Source organism: Egretta garzetta, unplaced genomic scaffold (genome assembly GCF_000687185.1).
Source record: "Egretta garzetta isolate BGI_Z169 unplaced genomic scaffold, ASM68718v1 scaffold322, whole genome shotgun sequence".
Classification (NCBI taxonomy): domain Eukaryota; kingdom Metazoa; phylum Chordata; class Aves; order Pelecaniformes; family Ardeidae; genus Egretta; species Egretta garzetta.
The window spans coordinates 406,907-429,247 of NW_009259044.1; the positions used below are offsets into that span (position 1 = coordinate 406,907).

At 44.6% G+C, this 22,341-nt stretch overlaps 1 protein-coding gene across 1 annotated transcript in view; it reads left to right on the plus strand.

Annotated features, from left to right (window-relative positions):
• Positions 1-22,174, plus strand: part of CHSY1 (chondroitin sulfate synthase 1) — a 68,980-nt gene extending 46,806 nt beyond the window's left edge. Inside the window, exon 2 of the mRNA XM_035890622.1 lies at positions 19,537-22,174. Within this exon, the coding sequence (XP_035746515.1) occupies positions 19,537-21,129 (1,593 nt within the window). The 3' untranslated portion in view covers positions 21,130-22,174. The remainder of the gene's footprint in view (positions 1-19,536) is intronic.
• The last annotated feature ends 167 nt before the right edge of the window (positions 22,175-22,341 follow it).

Sequence of the window (22,341 nt, forward strand, 5' to 3'; positions counted from 1 at the left end):
TTGCCTTGATACAGATTCTCACTGAGTGTCTTCTGCTATCTGTTGAAAGAGCCCAAAGAATCACTTTTCCCTTTTACCCAGCACCTTTCTAGCACTACTGGGATGTGATGGGGCATAGGGGGAAAAGCTAAAATACTGAGTCAGCATTCCCTATCCACTGCTCTTACAAAATCACGCTAGGATTTTTTTGGTCTCCAGCACTGACAGAACTAGGAGGATACAGCTGTATTGCACAGCAAAGTGCCTTTCAGGGATATCTGGACCAGCTGCTGTGCTCCACCCAGGGTAATAGCCTAAGTGAAGCAAAATGCTACTTAATCCCAAGTCACATTTTGAGCCCACAGCTTAACTTGCAGTTCCTGCTCTCAAATACTTCTCCTTTGGGGCTGAGGCTTGGATCGCTTCAAACCAGTGTCATTACCGAAGCGGCATAAAATGTGCAACTGGACTTGCTGGTGTCTGGAGGAATATTATGTCCTTACAGGTTCATGGGAGTCGCCCGTCCACGTTGATGGGGAGACTGCAACTGCTTTCAGCTGATTCTTGGCAGTGCTTAACTAACTGGCTTTGCACAGTGTTTGACAATGGTTTTTCCACGAGGTGCGGCATACGGCAGTGCCCGGAGCTGGCTGCTGCCGTGCCGTTACTCGTTATGAAATTGGATGCTTGCGGTTGGCACCGCCAGACTGTGCTCCCTGCGGCGGGGAGGGAGGCAGAGCAATACTGTGGCTGATACAGATCCACCACGCTGCAGCCTTGGAGCCACAGCTCTAAATCCACTTTTTCTGTGTGGAGCATAAGCAATTGGAAAAGCAGGCGGTGCTACGGAGTCGTAGCTTGTAGAGCACTTGGTCATGTCCCCTCCTGGACTTTGCTCATTTGATCTCGCGTGCATCACAGGCTGTTAAGTTTCACCCAGGTATCTTTGTATTAACTCAAGAATTTCAGCCTAATCCAATTTTGCTCGGGAGAGACAAGAGAGAGGTTAATTCCTGATCTTCTCCACAGATGATTGATTAGGTGACAGGTACTTAAGTGGTCCTAAGAGAGAGGCATAATCCCACATTGCAGTAAAAGAGCACTCTGGGGGAAGGATTTATTCTCCCATCTGTCCTGGAATAGGAGTTATTCCTGGCACCAGCTCTTGTGGCCAACAGTGACCTTCTGCGTGGCTAACGAGCCAGACCTCTTAGAAAAAAGGACTATATCTTACATCAGGCTTGGGTTGGTGTGAAATGCTCATCAGCTTTTCAGAGCAAAGCACCTGTGCCCCTCTGATCTCCTCCAGAGATATCTTTTGCTACCACAAATACATTTAACAACACCCAGTCTTCCCTGCTCCTGGCAGACAGCTGCTGAAGCTCTGAAATGTCAGATCTAGTAATAAAGGTTTATTAACACAGGGCTGTGAGCGTAGGAACAAGCTGAGCAAGATAAAGGCAATTGCATAAATAATGAGCTATATGAAGAATTTGTGGGTTCTGGTCCAGACGGGATGGTGACATCTAAGCAGCCGGGATGCTCGTGCACAGAGGCTCTGCAACACCTCCCAGAAACTTTCTTTAGAAAGTATGTTTTTGTTTTTGTTTTTGTTTTTTAAAAAAAAAGTTTTTAATCTAATTTTGAAGTCTGAGTAGTTGGGTTGTAGTGTGTTATCTTGGTGACTTTCTCCATTTTGGTGAAGCTGTTCAAAAGTTTATCCACTTTGACAGTGTGGTGCTCCTGTTGTCAGCTCTTGGATCTCATTACACCTTTAAATCAATAATGAAACCCCATTTCCATATGTCAGATAGTAACTACCCACACCTAGTGTTCAATTTGTGGCTTGGCCTTTGTAAATGCCTTTTGTTCTTCAGCTAATGCCCATTCAATTAAAGAAAACAAAGTGAATCCCAGCAGTCTTGCTTGCAACCCTCTTTCCCATTCCTGTGCTCTTTAAGAACATCCCACCCTGTTACTCCTGCTGCTTCATCGTGAACCACCCTACAACTTGCAGTATGTGTGGTGATAATTCTGTTGTCAGGCGCTGGAGCAAAGTTGGTCTGTCAAAACGTGCCTTTTGAATTTGCTTTGCCCAAGAGAAGTAGGTGTCAACAGTCCCTATTTCAGTTTCTCCTTGTTAGAGTTTTTTGTACTGACTAGTTTGGCAACTGCCGGTCCTGGTCCCTCCCGTAGCAGAGGCTAATTCTGCCCTCCAAGCCTGTTCTGAGGTAGAAAAAGTGGCATGTTTCTACTGCTGATTCAACGAAACAGTGACACACGGCAGCAGTGCTCCACTTTATGGTCCAAAGAGCATTTGAAATGGAATAAATCTTGCAATCCTGTTAAAAGCATGCCAAAACACTTTTCAGACTGGGTAAATATTAATAGCAGGCTGACATGAGTTTCTTGCAGGCTGTCATCTCTAGCTTTAGCCACCTTGGGCAGGAGGATCTGTGGGGGATATCTGGCCAAAATCTGTGAGGCTCCTTTCTCTCCTTAGGGGGAAAAGGAATCGATGGTCAGATCTCCCAGATTATGTTTAATATGGTCCCTGTTTAAGCCACCAGTCCAGGAGTGGAAAGTCTGTGTTCCCAGATCTTTTAGAAGAGACACTCTTACAGGATGAGGTTTCCAAGCCTTCGAAGACTTTAATTATCACGCTGTAATTCCATCTGCGACCTTAATAAGATGATGTCTTGAGGGGTGATCTGCTTTCACCCTCCTTTTGCGTACTGTGGGCTGATACACGAATGTTTGCATTTTTGGCATTCTTGATTTTTAGGTTTTTCTCTTAAAACGAGAAGAGAGGCTGTATGAAAGTCAAAGGAAGTACAGTCAGTCATCAGTGCAGTCGGGGTAGAATTTGCACAGCTGCCAAAACGAGGTTCAGATATTTTACTGGGTGATACAAAATAAATGTTTAATTCATAGTGCATAACACTAAATAAATATCACTTGGCCACCCTCTAATGAGGATACACTTGACCATTGACACCTCGTATTCTGGATGTAGCTTCTCTGACTAGTTTTTATGGCAGACTGTACATTTTTAGAAGAACGAAATTCAGAATACAATTCGTTCAAGCTGTCCTAAACTGAGTCTTGTTTTGTAATATCATGTTTGAAACCCTACGTTGAAATGGCTGCTTGAAGACAGCCTTTGGGATTAAAACTGGCTTTTATAGAGCAATAACTGCAATGTCATATACTAGATGGAGCAACATATCACTCCTATGTACTTTTAACTAAAGTCCTTGATGTTTCTCCTCCATTTTCCTTTCTTGAAAGATGCTTGCTTATTCCCTGCATCGCGTGCCATGCTGGATCCACCTGCGTGCAGGTTCCCTAGAGGTTTACCCTGCGCTTCAGGAGAGGAGCAGTTATTTAATTTTTGAGCCTGGCTGCACAAAGAAAGCAGAAGTTTGTTTAGTGATTATTCTGTTTCTCAACAGAGACTAATGTCTATCTCCCTGCTTTTTGTCCGATAACTAGATCCATTTCTTGGACTAACCAGCCAGAGAGTGAAGAGGAGGGGAAAGTAGCGCGAATAACGAAGCCGCGGCAGGAGGGCTTCTTCTGCTTTTTGTTGTAACAGGTGGGAGGGCAAACAAGAGCAGAAGGAAAACATAACCATAGCCATTGTAAATACGGATTTCCTAGGTAAACAGGGATTTGGGTAGTGCAAATCTCATCCACTGAAGTGTGTTATTTGTTGCAGGTGTAGGAAGTCCCTTCTGTTATATCTACAGTTGCTGTTTCTACTTGTGCTTTTTACCTTTTCTTAAAGATGAAGTATGTCTCATTTTGGGCAACCATAGTTCTTAGGACATTATCACATTAATACTATGCCCTCTCTTTCTGGGAAGATAAAAAGTTAGGATTAAATGAAGAAAGATAAGGGGGAGGCAGTTCACGACCACCGGTGAGTGTGCTCTGTGGGGCTGCGGGCTCCTGCAGGCCCTCCGACAGCTTTTCATGTCGACTCCCCATGGTTTTATGTTGATAACTGTTTGGCTGTTTCAGTTTTGCTAAGGAGGGCTCGGCAAGTGATCACACACCTCTCCCAGCCATCTTCCCAGACTTCATTTACAAAGGGGCTGTAGCTCTTCCACGTAGTTCTTGGATGGAAAGCGTTGCCCGTTCTGCTGAGGAAACCTGCTCCAGAAGCTCACTAGCACCACTCCCCCATCTTCGGACACGGTTGTTTCTGCTGCTTGTATCAATGCCAGGACTTAAAAATCAGGGAAACCAGAGTGTTTGCACTGTGAGCTAATCTACTCTTTAAAGATGTTAGATAATGTAATAAAATAGCTCAGCGGTGCATTGCAATTACCTTTCACATTTCGTCATGCTTCTAAAATTTTTGTCTTCTGAAACTAGGACTATATTTTTAGTACAGTGCAATCAAAAATGTCTGGCCAAGAACCTGATATAGTACCTAGGAAAATGGAAATATTCCTTTAAATGTCTTCCAGAGCTGTGGTTTCCTCTGAGTATTAAACTCCATTTGTTATGTCCTGATTACATACTTTGCTCTGGGTTATATATGGCTTGGATTTATAATTCCATATATATGGACAGTTTGATCTCTTCCTTGTTTTTTTATAGCAGAAAGCACAACCTAGACTTTTATTTTAGCATGATGTAAGCATAATTACTTAGTGGGCAAGAGAATAAAGATTACATTTTTTGTTTGCCACTGAGGCCTACAGATGATTTTTTTTTTTTCTTTTTCTTCATGGTTAGGACCAAAAGATTCATGCTATTAAAACCCTAATCATTATGTCAGGGTAATGGTTTCTGTAACTTGCAAGTGAAGAAAGAAACCTAATATAGAACTGGCTAACTCACCAGTGGAGAGGATTTGACATTTGGGTTTGATGTCATTCAGCAATGACATGAATCAGTGCAAACCTGCATCTTGTTGAGTTCACATAGTTCCATCTTTCTGGCATTTTGCAGCACTCAGGGCACAAATTATTAGCAGCAGTGCCAACTGTTCTTACAAACTGTGACCCCTTACTCTCTTCTGCTCTTTTCAAGTCTTCAGTATGTCTCTTTACCTATAAGGAAATTTCCAGGCTGGCGTTTATCACAAAACTTCCTATCTAACATGATATCTGTGCAGAACTGCTGTATGATCCCCTGCAGCTCATAAAGCTCCAACTGCCGCCTTGAGCAGCTCAACCACTGTTGTTACTGCACATTTTCTTGTGGCCGTTAACACCTGATGTGTGTCTAGTTGCTCTTCTATGGAACATGAAGCAAAACCAGAGCAGACCAGCTCGGGTAAATGTCCTTCCAGGGCAGTTTCCAGCTGCAAGTTAGTACCGAGTAGGAGTTGTCTGAAGGATGAAGATGACAAGGGTGTTTTGGATAGGGTTGGTTTTTGATGTGTGTGTTTTGATGTTGTGGGGTGGTTTTACTTTCCCAATGTATTTTAGCCCTTTGACAAAATGGAGAAGCTGACATTTAGTGAGTCGGGTGGTTTCTTTCCCATTCAAAGTGGGCAGGAGGGCTGCATCACAGAAAAAAGCAACCTACGAGGAGCCCAAGAAGCTGGGCTTCCAGGGCCAGGAAGACTTGCTTTGACCAACTTCTTGACTTGTTGCAAATAACACACTACATCTGCTAAGATGACGCTATTACTCGGCTAGTGAGTCACAAACCCTGGACACTCATTCTTGCTGCCAAAGAGGACAGTGCTTTGCATAACGGGAGGGCAGGCGCTGAGGAAGCCAGGTCTTCAGGTTCTGGCCATGTCACTTCAGTTCCAGCCATAACCCTGTTTTCTTAGAAATCCTTCAAGTGTGAAATCCCAGACCTCAAGAACAGGCAGTACTTTTGCTGAAAATCAACAAAGCAATGAGCAATACAACATGTTGTGTAAATCACACGGGTCTGTCTCCTCACCCGTCCTAAGTAAGACAAACAAGTATCCATTCTGAGTTGATGGATTTAGTGGAGTTTGTATGTGATTTCTGTTAATGTGCTTCAAATTAGCTGTGGTGCTTTATTTCCTAGGCTTCATTGAGTTTGTGGTCTGACCATATTGTGATAGTCACTCCTAGCAGTTTACTGAATACTAGTTTTAATATCCGGATATAGATTTCTTCAATATCCTGCAATGCATTTTTCAGTGCTTTTCTGGATAACGCTAATACTAAACAGGCTGTGATGCACCAGGCCCCCGAGCTGTATTTTAAGTTTCGCATAATGCTTCCCATCCTTCATCTTTGCGCAACACAGGCTGCTGTTATGTTTTGGGGTTTTTTTAGGACATAAAGTACCCAAAAGGAGCATCTTGTTTAAAAAGTACTGTAAGTCAACATAGTGGTGCTGCAAGCTTGCCTCTTTCTGTCTGCCGCTGTGCCTTCTCCCTTCCACTCTATAGCTCTCTCTTTGTCCATTCTTTGCTCCTCTCTTTCTTTATCTGTGGGAAATACTGTAATGGTGCACTGTTTCCCTGGAGAGCAAAATGCCCAGGAGATCATCTCTGTATCCTTCTGGCTTAAAGACTTGTAGAAACAAACGTCCTATCAGAGGGGAGACTAAAAGTTCTCTTTTGACAGTTTGCTGAATAAAAAAGATGGCATGCTTTGCCTAGATTTGTCACCTGTGTTCCTGTGGCACTACTGAATTAGCTGTTAAAATTTCTGTGAAGGTAGAAAACAACTATTTTGCAAGTCAAGAGGTCAAACTTCCCTCAGAGACAGAGGGTTGTTATTCGCTGGTGTGTATTGAAGCAGTTCTGGACCAGGTGTAGATTTGCCTTCTCCAAACAGAAAAAAGCCTTTGAACGTATTATCATTGCCTTAAAAATAAAAAAGAAAACTATCCCCCCGGGCATTTGACGAGAGGCCAGACCTCAGAGGACAGCTGAAGAGAAAGAGACAGGTTTCTAACATCTGTTTTGTGTGGGTCGATTGCATTTGACTTTGGCGTTCGCATCAATGTGAGGCAGAGGCAGCAGAGGCACGGCTTGATGAAAAGTGTGGTCTGGCACCCTGCAGGCTGATCCGCTGGCTCTTTGATTCAAAAAAGCCCAAACAGCGATGGGCAAAACAGCCATGAAATTAGGGGTGAGAATCCTGGGGTACGTGTATAGCTCCTTCTGTAGGCTTTACAGAAAAATACTGCTAACGCTGGATTTGCCATGCCAGATCAGGTTGTTGCTCTAGAGTATGTCCTTGACACATGTACTTGCACGGAGCGAGAGCCTTCTTCCCACCCTGAGCTCTCTGGGTGCCTCCAGGCACTGCCCAGGTGAGCTGTGTGGAATGGTACTGATATTTTAAGGTGCAAATAGTGTGTCACTGCCCACCTTGCTTTCTGATGCAAGGTGCTGCTCCCAGGGCTGGGTCAGCAATGGGGAACATGTCCCTCTGCCACCAGCTGAGCCTGTTTGCAAAAAACTTGCTCTCGGTAGCAGTTTTAAAGTCTGCCTTTGGCTGTGAGTTGGGAGCACACCTATTTGCTCATCGGGTTCACGTCAGAGCCCTTATTAGCTCCAGCTCAAAACCGCAGTGAACTCGGGAACAACCTGCAGTTCAGATGATACAAGTATATCTCAGAAGAGCGCTAAGGAAAATGCAGCAGAAAGTACTTCTGTGTGTCCCTCTGAAAGCCCCATTGAAGGGCTCTGGCTCCCTCGTGGACGTGCCGTCGTGGGACAGCAGAAGAACACAGTCCCCATCCATGCACCCTGCCCTCCCCGGCCAGTGGCCCGCCTGCGTCTGAACCGCGGCGATTTATAACGCCCCGAGGAAACGAGTACCCGTTTCAATGCAGCTTTAAACTGTCAGGCTGTAAATTGTCTTGGTTCAGGAGCTACTTCAAAGCAGCTTTGCCTTCCCGCAGCAAGGAGAAGGCTTTTTGGCAAACCCGGCATTAGTCATTTGCTATTCATGAGTCAAATCCCTGAAATGTCCTCGATCAACATCTAAAAATGGGTCCTAAGAAGACAAGGCATTGCTGTTTGGTAAACAAAGCTGCTAACTCCACCAGCCTTCTCCATCTGTTGGCTAAAGCTGCCTCTGCTTTCTCAGCAATGGCTTTTCCTCCCTCCCTGCAGTTCTCCGTTGTGCTTAGCAGTGTTGAGCACCCACAAGGTTTCCCAAAGCAATGGGACTTTGACCCAGTGGTCAAACCCATCTGGAAGATCTCCATGTGCCCGTGCTCCTCCCATTGCCCCTGTCTCCTAGATGAGTGAAAAGTGTCAATGGGAGGATGTCACTAAGGAAAATGTTAAAATACCTCCAAGTTGACCAGTTTCCAAATCCAGAGGGGCTGCAGCCTTCAAGGGGGAGGGAAGAGAAAGAAAGCACTAGCTGGGTGCGAGCGGAGACTTGCAGGCTGCTGGAGGGATGGAGGGACTGAGCAGTGGTGGCTGCAGGAAGTGGGCGCAAGTTTTGGAGCCAGGTCCACTCCCCTGAAACTGTACCTGTGGCAGATTGGTCGTAACCAGCAGAAAGAAGGGTCTGTTGGGTTGGAAGCAGAGCAACAAAGAAAACCCTAGGAAAGGGCTAAAAAGCTCTTCAAGTGTGCATGGCTAAATGCTCAAAAGAGAGTTCAGCGTGTTGTGTGAATAGCAAATCCTTCACCAAGCTTGGGAATATTTGAGGCAGTGTTTAATTTATTTCTTTTCCTTTATATTTCTGATGGTGGCTAATGCATTTACTTTCAGTGTAACTGGGTTTATTGGTATCCACATCTCCAGCTTTAGTTTAGGGCATTACAAAAGCAGCAGTTGAATATTCTTTTTGTCAAAGCTAGATGACGGATGGCGTACATCACCGAAGCTTAAACACACCCGCTCGGAGGTGAGCCCCTTGGTTTGACAGACCGTGTGTAATGCAAGAGGCACTTGGTTACTGAGCGCTGCAGAGTTACACTGCTTGTTACTTTTCCAAACTGTGCCAGACAGCAAACTTCCAGAAAACCTCAGACCATATACAGTTAGCCAGCAACACTATGTGAAATTTTTAACCATATTTGAACGAACGGGCTAACTTGGACACCGCGAGAAGGGAAATGCCAGTCTGCCTGACAGCTCGTTTTAATAATGAGAAAGTTGTTCCACTGACAGGAGGACAATAAAAGCTGTGGCTGTGTAGAAAGATGTTGCTTTTCTTCTAGTTCAGAGCCTACGTGAAACTGCAGAGGAATGGGCTGGTCCCAAACCTGTGCATGTGCAGCTGTGCTTTTCCCTTCTTTCACTGCTTTTCCCTTCTTTCACTGCTTGCTTTTCACTTCTTTCATCACTTTTCTTTCTGGGGTGTTCAGTCTGCACTCAACCTGCGAACCCTATCAAAATGAGGCTTCAGTTTGCATTAGTAAATCACTACTTTCTCCTAAAACGTGCCTTATTTAAATATATTATCTTGTGTGCTTCAGTGAAGCAAGTAGTGAAATAGGTGGCCTTTTAGTTAGAGCTATTCATGCACAATTTATGGGGCTTTTGATGTATAGGGCATAAAAGTCAAATGCTTGTGAGATCCATCAGCCCTCTGAATGGGCAGACTTCCTCTGCCGATCCCCCTGTTGGTCAAGGAGCTGTAGCTTTTATAACCAAACTACTGTGTATTGCACGTACCTTGTCATCTTACGGTTCTGTAAGTGCCACGTCTGTGCTGGGCGGTGTACATGCGTTTTCCAGCGATGAGACAAAGGGCAGATTTTGCTTTCAAACTCAGCACAGAATAGTCGGCAGGCTTTAAGTCCTGCGTGGTAGTGATATGAGTGCAAGAAAAACACTTTCGCAATCATGGCATCTCACTGTGGAAATTCTGTCTGCAGCAGCAGCATTACCGCATGATGCTCTTTACCATCGCAGCCTTCTAAAGCTGCGTTATCCCAGGGCCAGGGCTCAGCTGTAGGATCCTCATGGGCTCACTGAAACATGCGGCTTCTCCACATAAAACAAGGGTTTGTGACTTTTATTTCCCTCCCCTCCTTTGAGCAATTACTGAACAATTCTTTTGGTAAAAAAAAATGTGCATGCGTTTAAAACGCACACTTCAGAACAATGCTGTGCAGCTTTAGTGAACCCTGGAAGCTGTCATCCTGCGATGCTCCCCATGTGAAACAAGCTGGTGATTGAGTCCAGGCCCTTGTAGACGGTCTTCAAACCAGCTCCAGAAATGGTGGCTCTGGTTTGAAAAACAGATTAAAGCTGAAGAACTGATCTGAGCTTGCAGGCTGGTGAAGGAGGAGCAGTGAAACCATCCACCTGTGTCACAAATTTTACATCTGTATTGGGCACTGATTCTGTGGGAGTTTGTAAGGAGCTCCATAGTTGGTCCTTATTTTCTACCAACAGGAATAAAAGGAGCTGTTCTTTTAAATCCAGCTTTATTTAGGAGAAGCAGCCAGTATCGTGGAGTGAGTTCCCATTTCGTTGCTGGATGCCTTGGAGGGGCGTCCTGCTGACACCAGTCCCGGGCAGGAAACCCAGCACTGCCTCGTGCTGCCGGTTCCTCTCCCGTTCAAGCAGGCCAGCCTTCAGCAGTGGCCAGCAAAGGCAGGCAGCCTCACTACGGCAAGTGGAGGGAGACCGTGGTCCTCGCTGGGAGGCTTTCTGCTTTTGGGGGGCTGGTATATAGTTAATTGCAGGCCCTGGTGCCTTGTGCTCAGCCGCAGTTGCTCTTCCTAAGCTTGCTGAGCTGGAGGGGTACCGGGGATGCTTGCAATGGCCAGTGGCCTTCAAACTGTGATGAATTCCTAACAGGGCTGGCTGTCAGATAGGAGTACTTCTCATTTGAAAGAAGCCAGCTGAATCCCCACGGAGCTCCCCATCACCTGCAAGCTCAGAGTTGCTGCATGCCCTTTTTGCTGAAGGGCTGTGGGTGTTAAATCACCTTAAGTATTGTGTGTCTTCAGCATGACCCTGGAAAAAGCAGTTAGTGAGCCCCATGCTGGAGCACTCATTAAACTCCAAGCGTGGAGAAGAGAGGTGGCTGTGCCATCCAGCTAACACCACAGCGATTCAGCCGCCACCTTGTCCTTTGTGCTGTTGCAAACCAGGTGACCCTGGTGAGACATAGGCCTCCGAACATTGATCCAGCATGTCCCTGTGGATCCAATGAGGCCAAGTGGATGGAATGAGCCCACTCCCAGAGTTTGTGTAAATGCTGGCTTGCTCTGTGTTTCAGACATCCCCGCCAGCATGAGGTGCCGTGCAGCTGCCACCTCCTAGGGACAGGTCACCACCGGTTTGGAAGGGGCTAAGGTTTCAAGAGCGTGTCCTGAACAACGTCCCTTTTTCCAGCTGCTTGCTTGGCAGAGGCGCAACGCAGCAGCACCCATGAGAGCGGCTGTTGTGGCAGCTGGGAGGAGGGCTCGCTAGCAGAGAGATCAGAAATCTAATATATTCCCAGTTTTCTGTCAATTTGCATTAGCCAGTACTGATGCTGCTGGCAGAGAAGTGGTTTTGCCATCAGTTGTTAGGAAAGCATAGAGCAGAAAGATTACTAAATGCAGTTACGAAAGATGCTCTGTCACTTTGAGGCTGTTACTGGCACTGCAGGTTTGAAGGGCTGCAGCTTCAACACAGGCAGTTCAGCAGCTGGCCTTGTCTCGGGGACTTTATTCAGCGTTCCCAGCTCCCCTCTCCCCCCTTTCCAAAAGATTTGTTCCTGCCATGAGCCTTCTCAAGGGATCAGAAGCAGCAAGCATGGCCTGTTACATAAAGGGAGTCATATCCCTCCTTACCTAAAACGGTACTGCTTAAGCTGGAAGTGCCAAAAGTCTTGAAAATTCATCTGTTTTTTAAAATACACCCCCACCTTTTTACACCCAGGGAAGAACTGCAGCAGTAGCTATCGTGAGGCCAAATCTTTGCCTAATTAAATTTGCAGTAATCTGCTGTGAAGTCTGAGAGAGATTAGATTGCGCTGACGTGACTGCTTCAGTACTGTCCTTCAGCCTGGACCTGTTACTGTGACATTGTCTCCATGTAGGGCACCGTGTACCCACTCAGGGGTGGGGGGTCCTGAAACATCTTGCATCAAAAGAAAGCTGTGCTGGTGATGTGGGCAAGGCTGAAGGGGCTAGATCCACTGGGGCTGATCCTTCCCCCAGGGTTCTTGCAGAATCCAGTGTTGTCAGAGACCTGGAGACCTGGTCTGGTGTGTGCTACAAAATCACTGCAATCCCCAGCCAGTCTGGCAGAGAGCCTGCGCCGCTTCAGCTTTATTTCTGATGTTGGACTGATATTGAGATGATGCCTAGGCTGCAGCTGAAGTTTCTCCAAGCAGAGGGTTTCCTCTCCATCCCCCCGTAAGCAGCAGCTTGTGGTGGCCTTGCCAAGTATTTTGGGACCAAAGAGGCTCACCATCCATCATGGCTCGCAACTCCTGCAAAACCACTGGATGTGGAAAGTAGCTCCCTAATAGGAATCTTTGAATTCCATGGACAAAAGTATTTCTAAATGATTACATTACTGCCTCTTGAAAACACATGGTGGAAAATCACACAGCAGTCCAGAAAAGGTCTCATCTTCTGTAGTCTCTTCTCAGAGGAGACTGCATCCCTCTGACTCTGTTTCCAGCATTCAAAAAGTATTTGCCAGGGTGTCAGAAGCTTTCTGCTCATCATCTCCAAGAGACTACCCTCCAAGGGTCATGTGCTGCTCCTCTGAAATCTTAACACTTTGTATGAGAAAGAGCAGATACAGATTTCCAAGGCTGCAGCTCTTTCTTTCACGGGCCTGTTGAAATTCATAATGAAAACCAAGTTTTTCTTGTACTCTGCCTGTACTGCAGAGTCTAAAAGTGTGGAGTTGACAACAAGGAAAAGAAATCCCGAGATGTAGTATATTTGGTGGGCAAGTAATTTGGCATCATCCCTTAAGTCTGGCCTGTAAATGAACAAACCAGCGGCGAGTCACTGTATTCCTGGTTTTGTTTGGCTCTGGGACAGAGCCAGGCCCTCTCTGCTGGAGAAGGAGGGCTGAATCATGTGCCCCGTGGGTCAAAGCCTTAACATGAGCAAGGGAAGAGCCATGTGCAGAACGCTCTGCACTGGGACTTGTAATTTGGAAATTATGTTAGAAACAAATTTTGAGCAAACCTTCTCAAGCAATAGCAATGGTAATTAGTCATTAGCACCTATGATGTTCTGCTTCTTTAATAGCCGTAGGATAGAACATTTGTTAATGTTTAGTGGTGTTCTGTTTGGGTTTGTTTCTGTTAAATCAGAACCTTTTGGAAGCACAGCCTGCAATTGCATCCAGTTCTCCTAGGGTTCGCACAGTTACAGCTAAATACCCTAAAATGGCACATTCTGTTTTATCTGGTTACTCTTAAGGTACAAAGTGCTTTCAGGTTATATTCTGGTTTATGCTTTAAAAACATAAATCTGTGTCTTTAGAGAAGCTAGAGGATCCAGGCTTTAGGGAGTGCACAATGGCACCTGCGTAGTTTCACTAAATGAGCAACTATCTTCTTTTGAGAGTGTTAGCGATTGCCCTAGTCGTTGTTTTCTTTACACAGCAGGTCTGATTCAACTGGTCACCCTTATCCAAAATGGGGGAGAACTGAGGAAGGAATCCTCGCTTCATGACTAAGAGGAGACCAGGATCCTGTATCCTCGTTTAGACCAGGAGGATGAAGCTCAGTTTAATGCAGGGCCAGGCGGAGGGAGGTTCTCCTCTGCTTCGTAGCTGGAGGATCTCAGTTAGTTCCCAAGTGCTGTGGATTGCTCCCACATGTAGATTTTGGGTAATGAGATCGTAAAGCTCAAGGTCAGAAGTGAAGTTTTGATGCCAGTTTTGAAGACACGTTCATTTTTGCAGGCTTTCTTCTTTCTGTTGCCAAGCTGGGAATACTTTAAAGGCTCCTTGGTTTGAGAAACTGTAAATGAGTAAGTAATTTTTAAGCTCTTCTACTTGCTTAAACAAGAAAGGATTGGGAGAAGGACAGTTGTTTAATTAAGCAGCTACTTGGTATTGTTAACAAAAGACTGAACTCCAGCAGTAACTCTCCTAATTCACAGATTCCTTGGGAATTCAGTGACCTTGAGTGTGCTGTGCTTGAAACTTGCCTTAGATACTTGGCTTCCTTTCTGGAATACTTTGGAGAGGAGAGCAGTGCAGAAGGCACTGCGAGGCTCTTGAGTGAGACAGGCGCTGTTTCACTTAGTATCATATAAGAAGAAGCAATTGTGTTGTACAAAACAAACTTGCTTCGGAGCACGCCTGGAGTTAATGTGCTCAGAGGTTGCAGTACATCACAGCTGGGTCTGGCTCTGCTTCTCTAGCAGTCAGCTATGGAAAGTTTGAGTACTGGCTGTTCGGGATGTCCAGCTGATTTGCTTGCCCCTCTTCAATTTATGAAATAAAACAAACGCAAACCAGTAGTACATGGTGAAATTTGTGCAAGAAGTAATCGTCTGAGGGATGGCATCATTTAATCGTGCTCCATTGCTGGGGGCTTCGCTTGTCAGCTGAGAGGGAAGCCTGATCTTCCAGCGCCGAGAGGCCTTTCCTGTGTCCTTTCCTGTAGTGGCAACTGGGGAGGTTACAGGGATGCACGAGGGGGCAAGTTCACTGGAAATGAGTGTTTATCCACCACTTCCCTGTGTTTGTCTCCACCATAATAAGTCTGCCCAGGAGCGACTCCAGTCATGCCGGTGGTTAGCTGTGGGATCGCACATAAAGCACTGGGATTTAAACCAGAAAGATCGTTGTTAATAAGAACCCTGAATACACAGAGTTGTATCCAGGGAGGTCGCCACAGTCCCCCCCTCCACCACGGGCAAGTCAGCAGTAAATGAAGACCTGCTGCTCCTTTCTGTTGGGTCTACATGCAAAACACTTTATCAGTTTACCTATATTGGTGATTTACTAGTGATCTGGTTTGGTTAATCACTCCAAAGTGGCAAAGCTCTGTTAGTGCAGCTACAATTATTTCATATAGTTACATGGGATGTGGGTGCAAAACATCTTTCATTTCAGTTCAGCCAGCCAACAGGAGCTGCCCCCTTGCACCGCACCGACTGCACCTCTGGAAGGAGGAGCGAGGAGGAGATGGGGGCAAGCATCCTGCATAGTTTTGGCAGCAGAGCTGTGGGGCAGGGTAAGGGCTGTCCTGGCACCCGCATTGTTCCCCTAGGAGAACATCTCTGCACCAGCTGCGGAGAGGGATCTGCATGCTCATCTCCTCCTGAACGAGGTGCTCCTGTGCTTGGTGACATTAGCCACCTTTTGAGCTTTTAATTAGTTTGGCTTTGTATTAAAAGTACATCTTGGGCATTTCGAAGCCTGCCATACAACATGTCTTGTCCACGATTGCTTTTTCATGAGACTTGTGGGGCTGCGTTTTCTGGGTTGTGGTAGTACAATCTGGAGTTGTGAGAGAAAGCCCTCGGGGGCTAATCCGTGGCTGCGGGCCAGTTTCTGCATAAACTGGTCTTATTTTTAAAGTCCATTTTCTCCAGTACACTTTTTTTGGCCTGCAAAAGACTTCTTCATTTAAAACGAAGAACATAACACTCTCTCCTTTCAGTTGGTCTTTTGGACATGAGCCAGTAGTGCCCACAACAGCTGTACCACAGGTTAAACATTCAGTCTCTAATGGTTTGGGGAACATTAGGGTTTTTAAGGCTTCAACAGGTCTAGAGTAAATAGTGGTCAATAAAGAGTAGCTCTTCTTTGTATCCCTATGCTCTCAGTGCTCTGCACTAGAATAAAGCATGCTTAGAATATAATCATTGCAAAATTAATATCCGTGAAAGGTTCTTTTTTTTTGAAAAGAATTATAGAGAAACCCATTTCACTAAAAGAAGACTTTGCAAGAGTTCAGCTCGCAAGAATCTGGTAACAGGCCTGTAATGTCTGTTAGATGTGCTTGCGTTGCTCCCTGTGTCTGTGTTTAATGTCTGCTAAGTGGGAAGAACAAATAAATTACAGAGAGAAATTACAAATAAATTTCTCTGTTGTCTTCTCCCACCCACCAGTCTCTATTAATGATGTACACAGGAGGTAATTACGATTTCTTGTCTTCCTTACAGCTTTCCAGTATTGCATAGAGTCAAAAGATGGCATGTGCTAATGGGTAACATTTAATGTAGTGGTTTGGACCCAGATGAGGCAGAAACTACGTTAGTGGTGATGGGTGATAGTTGGACATTGCCCTTGTTAGGGATCAAACCCAATGCTGAGGACTAGTGCTGCCCTAATGATTTAAATGGATTAATGTTGGTGGAGCTGTCAAACTGTATGGAGCAAAGTGCTCATTTCTTTCAAGTTTAACAGATGTGGCTGAGAAAACGCGATCCACGTGGGAGTCCTTATCAAAAAGAAAAGCCCATGGGTGTCACGGTGCTTCTGCAGCATGGGGTCAGTGTCCGCAGGCGCCTCAGCCCAGGAAGGGTTAAATTGCTCTGTTGGCTGCTGGCCACTTGGACTTCATTTACAGCGCTTCATGCTGCTGTGCGAAAATAGTTTGTAAGTCATTATACTCTCTGAATTGATTAACCCCTTCCAATACCCTTCCATGTGTTTCCTAGTGGTGTGGCCTGTACCTCGGTTCCTGGCTGGGGGATTGGGGCTGCAGGATGCTGCTGTGGCCCACACCTTTTGCCGCTTGCTGAATAAGGAGACAAGAGGGACGCTGGAGTAGGAGAGGGGGAGACTTCATAGGGAAAACAGTGAAAAAGCCAGCCTTGCAAGGTATTCTTCTGAAAAATAGGATTATAGAAAAGCCTGGCGACTGTAGTGCTTCTCATCAGTCACGCTGCCGGGTTGGCCGGAGCGCAGGGTTTGTGACAGTTGTCACCTTTTTGGCTGGAGCAAGGTGGCCCTTAACAGATGTTTCAGTTGTGAATTCCTTTGCGTTGAAGCACCAGTAAAGACTTGCTGAGGTATGTTTTATTTTCAGATCAGTTTTCAAAGTTAACTAGTTTTTGGAAAAGGCGAGAAGTAGTATTAAAAGTTCAGAAGTTAGCCAGCCTAGCTGAGGTTACTCCTGCATGGCAAGCCAGAGCTTTAAAATACGCATGTTAATTTTACTTAGGGCCATTTGCTAGGGGTTCGTATCTTTACTTCCACTGAGAAGTTTCATAACATTTTCCTACCCATCGGTATTCTATTAAAACTTCGTTGTGTAATCTAAAAGCCTTTCTGCCTCTGATGGTTTCCTCTCATAGCTAATTCAGAATGCCCTAGATGGCAGTTTTGGAATAAATGCATTCAGGCTGTATGGTCTTGATTTTGTTTTCTTATAAATCAAAACAAGATTTGAAATTAAGTCCTATTGCCAATTTTCCTTTAAATAATAGTTGCCTAATGACATGATTTAAGAATTTTTATCTAATGTCACAATACTCTTGCAAAAGCCTGTGCCTATAGTTGTATTGTAGTTAAAATGTCAGTGAAATCTCCAGACCATTACCATACACATTTAATACTTTTATTTATATATATATATATATATATGTATGTTGTGTTAGAGAGGATAGATCAGTGGAGTCAGTAAAAATATACGTGCGGGTCCTGCAGTGTTGAGCTGGTCTTGTTCTTGCTCTGTGAGCTACCATTGTAATAAATTCTGCTTACAGGACTGACTGTAAGTGGGTGTGATTTGAGGTCTCCTAGCGCCCTTAACAGAAGCAGCGAGGTTCAAATTAGACAAAAAATGAAGTGTTATTAGTAGAGGAAACAATATAGGGATACAAATGAAGAACAGTCTTTGGGTGAGTGGAAAAACATGCTTCTCGGGAAAGCATGAGGTTCATTCAGTGTGGATAACTCTCTGCTGAACACAGGATTAGACCAGCTAACCTCTGCCCACCGCACTCTTTTAAGTCTTGCATGACTTCTGAAGGGAATATACGTCTTGACAGACAGCTCATCTGTGGTTTGCCAGGATGTTCTCTGGCTGCCTTGCTGTATGTGATCTATCTAATAAGAGGCAGCCTCTGGCCTGAATTGCTCACAGACGGCATGAAAGCACGTGGGGGAGAGTGGGCAAGAAGGTGAACGTGAGCGGGAAAGAAGAGGTGGGGGATTGGTGATGACCCGTGAAAAAAATGTCCTTTTCTTTCTCAATCCGGCTGAAATTCCTCCCTCCCTCCTTTGAAACGAATTATGTTTGTTGGGATTAAAATCCGTGCGAGCTGCTTCGAGTAGCCACAGCTTGCTCCTGTGCTGTCCGCAGTGATACGCTGAATTTCAGGTTTCAGTATGGGCACATCTGGTTTGTTAAGATAGCGGCAATTAAATCCAGGTGTAAGTTTATCCCTTAGATTCAGTGTCTGTCCACAATAATGGGAAATATGCAACCGAAGGCCTAATAAAACAGGACTTCTGCTGGGTCTGCACAGCTGGTAGAAGCATCACTCTGTTAAAGGGAGGCTTTCTGTGCCTGTGATTTTCCTTTTAGTGCTCCCTTTAATCACCGTCGTATTTGAGTCATTATCTCTTCTGTTTGTCTTTTGGATTTTAGCTCTTTGCTAATCTTCACAGCCTTTTTATATGCGCTTTACTGCCTGTATTACCTATAGCAAACGCTGCTGCTGATAACATAGATTGCATCCTATATTGAATGAAACTGTTGCGTCAGCTCCACTGGCAGGTTGATGAGATTTGTGTTGTGACATAGAATCAGCCCATGATCTTTTTAAACATCCATTGTCTAGGCTGGTATATAACTTTGGCCTTGAGGGGCTTTTTTCCTCTTCTTTTTTTTTTTTTTTTCCAGCTTATTTTCCACATTATCCTCTTGGTTTCCATATGCCTTTCATTATATCGGCTACTGCCTGACCTACTGCAAACTGTAAAGCTGGTTTGCCTGCTTTTCTGAAGTTGTGGCTTCCATAAGGCTTCTGAATCTAATCTTGGCTCACTATCTTCTTGTTTTGAAATAGCGATTTCCACTTTATGGATGCTTTTATTCTAGCGTACATACGCATCATGTATTACCTGCCTCCTGGAACTGCTGCGAGGAATCTCAGGTGCATTTTACTTTCTGTTGACATTTTAAAAAGGCAGGGAAAGCGTAGCTTTGCATTGCAGCGCTTGAGGTAACATATTTAGCATCTTGACTAAAACATTCAGCAAGCTGGACTTTTAATGCCATAACAGCATTTGGGTGTAATGGAAAAGGTGTCACCATACTTGCTTACGATGTATATGGCATCCTTTTTTACCGTTCAGTATTACTATTATTATTATTATTACCCATGGGAAGCAGAATAATAGTAAGAGTTTTGTAGTGAACACTTCATGGTTCTTTTTTTCCCGGTGATGCTGTATTGTGAAAAAATGAGCTTACAATATGCTTACTGCTCAGTTGTTTGGCTGACGGTAGTATCTCTAGAATGGGCTGTAGTAATCCCAAATCCATGGTAGATGTTTCTTTTACCAGTTTACAATGAATAATCCTCTTAATTTCCTTGAATAGCAGCTGGTATTGCTACAACCTGTGCCTAAAACCAAGAACAGCTTATTCAGAAAGCCTTCTGGCCCTGCAAGCAAGGAGGAATTTTCTCCCAGCGGGGGCTGCGGGGTTAACTTTACTGCCAAAACACTAACTTCTCCTTTCTCTCCTCTAGATGCAGCAGCTGTTTTATGAAAATTATGAGCAGAACAAAAAAGGCTATATCCGAGACCTGAGGAACAGCAAAATACACAGAGCTATAACGCTGCACCCCAATAAGAACCCCCCGTACCAGTACAGACTTCACAGCTACATGTTGAGCCGCAAGATAGCAGAGCTGCGCCACCGGACTGTACAGCTGCACCGGGAAATTGTCCTGATGAGCAAATACAGCAATACAGAAATCCACAAAGATGACCTGCAGCTGGGGATGCCACCCTCCTTCATGCGGTTCCAGCCCCGCCACCGGGAAGAAATCTTGGAGTGGGAGTTCCTCACAGGGAAGTATTTGTATTCGGGTGCCGATGGGCAGCCCCCTCGGAGAGGAATGGACTCTTCTCAGCGTGAAGCATTGGATGACATTGTTATGCAAGTCATGGAAATGATCAACGCCAACGCTAAGACCCGGGGGAGGATCATAGATTTCAAGGAAATACAGTATGGCTATCGCAGAGTCAATCCGATGTACGGAGCAGAGTACGTTCTTGACTTGTTGCTTCTGTACAAAAAGCATAAGGGGAAGAAGATGACCGTCCCCGTCAGGAGGCACGCGTACTTGCAGCAGACGTTCAGCAAGATCCAGTTTATGGAGCACGAAGAGATGGACGCTAAAGAGCTGGCCAGCAAAATCAACCAGGATTCTGGATCCCTGTCTTTCCTCTCCAACTCGCTGAAGATGTTTGTTCCCTTCCAGCTCAGCCGATCAAAAGTAGAGAGGAAGGAACTCAAAGACAAGAAGATCAACATCCTGATTCCTCTCTCCGGACGTTTTGACATGTTTGCAAGGTTCATGGGGAATTTTGAAAAGACGTGCCTCATTCCAAACCAGAATGTCAAGCTGGTTGTCCTGCTTTTCAATTCCAACTCCAACCCTGACAAAGTGAAGCAGATCGAGCTGATGAGAGATTACCGCTCTAAATATCCCAAGGCTGACATGCAGGTTTTACCGGTGTCGGGGGAGTTCTCGAGGGCATTGGCTCTGGAAGTCGGATCTTCTCAGTTCCAGAACGAGTCTTTACTTTTCTTCTGTGATGTTGACTTAGTGTTTACCACAGAATTCCTCCAGCGGTGTAGAGCCAATACAGTTTTGGGTCAACAAGTATACTTTCCCATCATTTTTAGCCAGTATGATCCAAAGATTGTTTATAGTGGAAAAGTTCCTAGTGACAATCATTTTGCCTTCACCCAGAAAACAGGTTTCTGGAGGAACTATGGCTTTGGTATTACCTGCATTTACAAAGGTGATCTCCTTCGAGCAGGTGGCTTTGATGTCTCCATCCAAGGTTGGGGCCTTGAAGACGTAGACCTATTTAACAAAGTCATTCAAGCTGGCTTAAAAACTTTCCGAAGCCAAGAAATTGGAGTAGTCCATGTGCACCACCCTGTTTTTTGTGACCCTAATCTTGATCCAAAACAATATAAAATGTGCTTGGGGTCCAAAGCTTCAACTTATGGGTCCACACAACAGCTGGCTGAAATATGGTTTGAAAAAAATGACCCAAATTTTGGGAAAAGCAGCAATACTAATGGCTCAGTGAGGACAGCCTAATGTCCAGCTATGCTGGAAAAGACTTTTTTTTTAATTATCTAATTTATTTTTGGGAAAATGTTTTTTGATAATTCACTTTTAAAAGACCACACAGGATATATTTTAGAAATCATCATTGTTTTCTTACAAAGCGCTCGTTTTGAGAAGAACAAGGCCGTTGGTTTTTTCGTTGTTGTGTTCTTGGTTTTGAACAAAACTGTGATCAATATTTGCCTTCAAACAAAAAAATTGTTTAAGAGTTATCTGACCGATCGGCGGAAATCTGACTTGAATTAGAATTTCCTTACGAACAAAAGATTGTTTCTTACCTTTTCTGTGCTGTCTTCATTACTGGGATTCTGTAAATCGGGACCTGAGCGTGCAAGCCAAGTGACAAAACGGTGTATCTAAATGGTTTGTTGTGACTGCTACCGTGCAAAGATTCTGCTTCTTTGGTTAAGGATAGCCAGTATTTTTTAAATGGCGTTAGAACAAAACCAAGCGGTGTGGCGATGAAAAGGGTATTAATCGCAGGAGGGTTTTTTTTTTTTTCCAGATGGCTGGTTATTTCAGTTCAAAAATACACTTCCACTTGTTACAGCCAGGCGACTTCAAGGGAGGGAAGAAAGTAAGCACAACCTGCTCTCTGGTTAGTCCTTGTAGAAATGTTTGTCTTTTATATTTGGTCCATATATGGACGTTAACGTTTTAAGAATCCGTGGTGGGTTCAGTGTTTTATCCTCAACCGCTGTCCTGTACGTGATCAAGAAATGCCGAAGCGTAACGAGGGAGGGGAAGAGGTTGGGAAATGCGAATCTCTTGCAGCAAAGCGACAGTATGCAACGAACAATTAGAGATCCCTAACGAGAACTTTGAAAAAAGAACCCTCTCTACCGAGTGTACTGCACACGATTGCGTTGATTTTGTTCAGTCGGTTACGTGACGTTAATGGGAACAATTATTACATTTGATTACTAGTTTTGTTTTGGGATTATTTTTTTCTGTATCTGATAGACCGTTAATTTATTTAATATCCATTGGTTTAGGTTCTTGACCTTTTCTTGAATACCTGTTAGTCATTTTAATATTTTATATATATATATATATATGTGTGTGTAAATATATATATATATATTAGGAACGTATTGCATCTTCTCACTGATAAGGTAGTGTACATCATACTTGCAGTAAATGATCTCCAAAGATTACTTTCTAAAATACTTTTTTCATGGA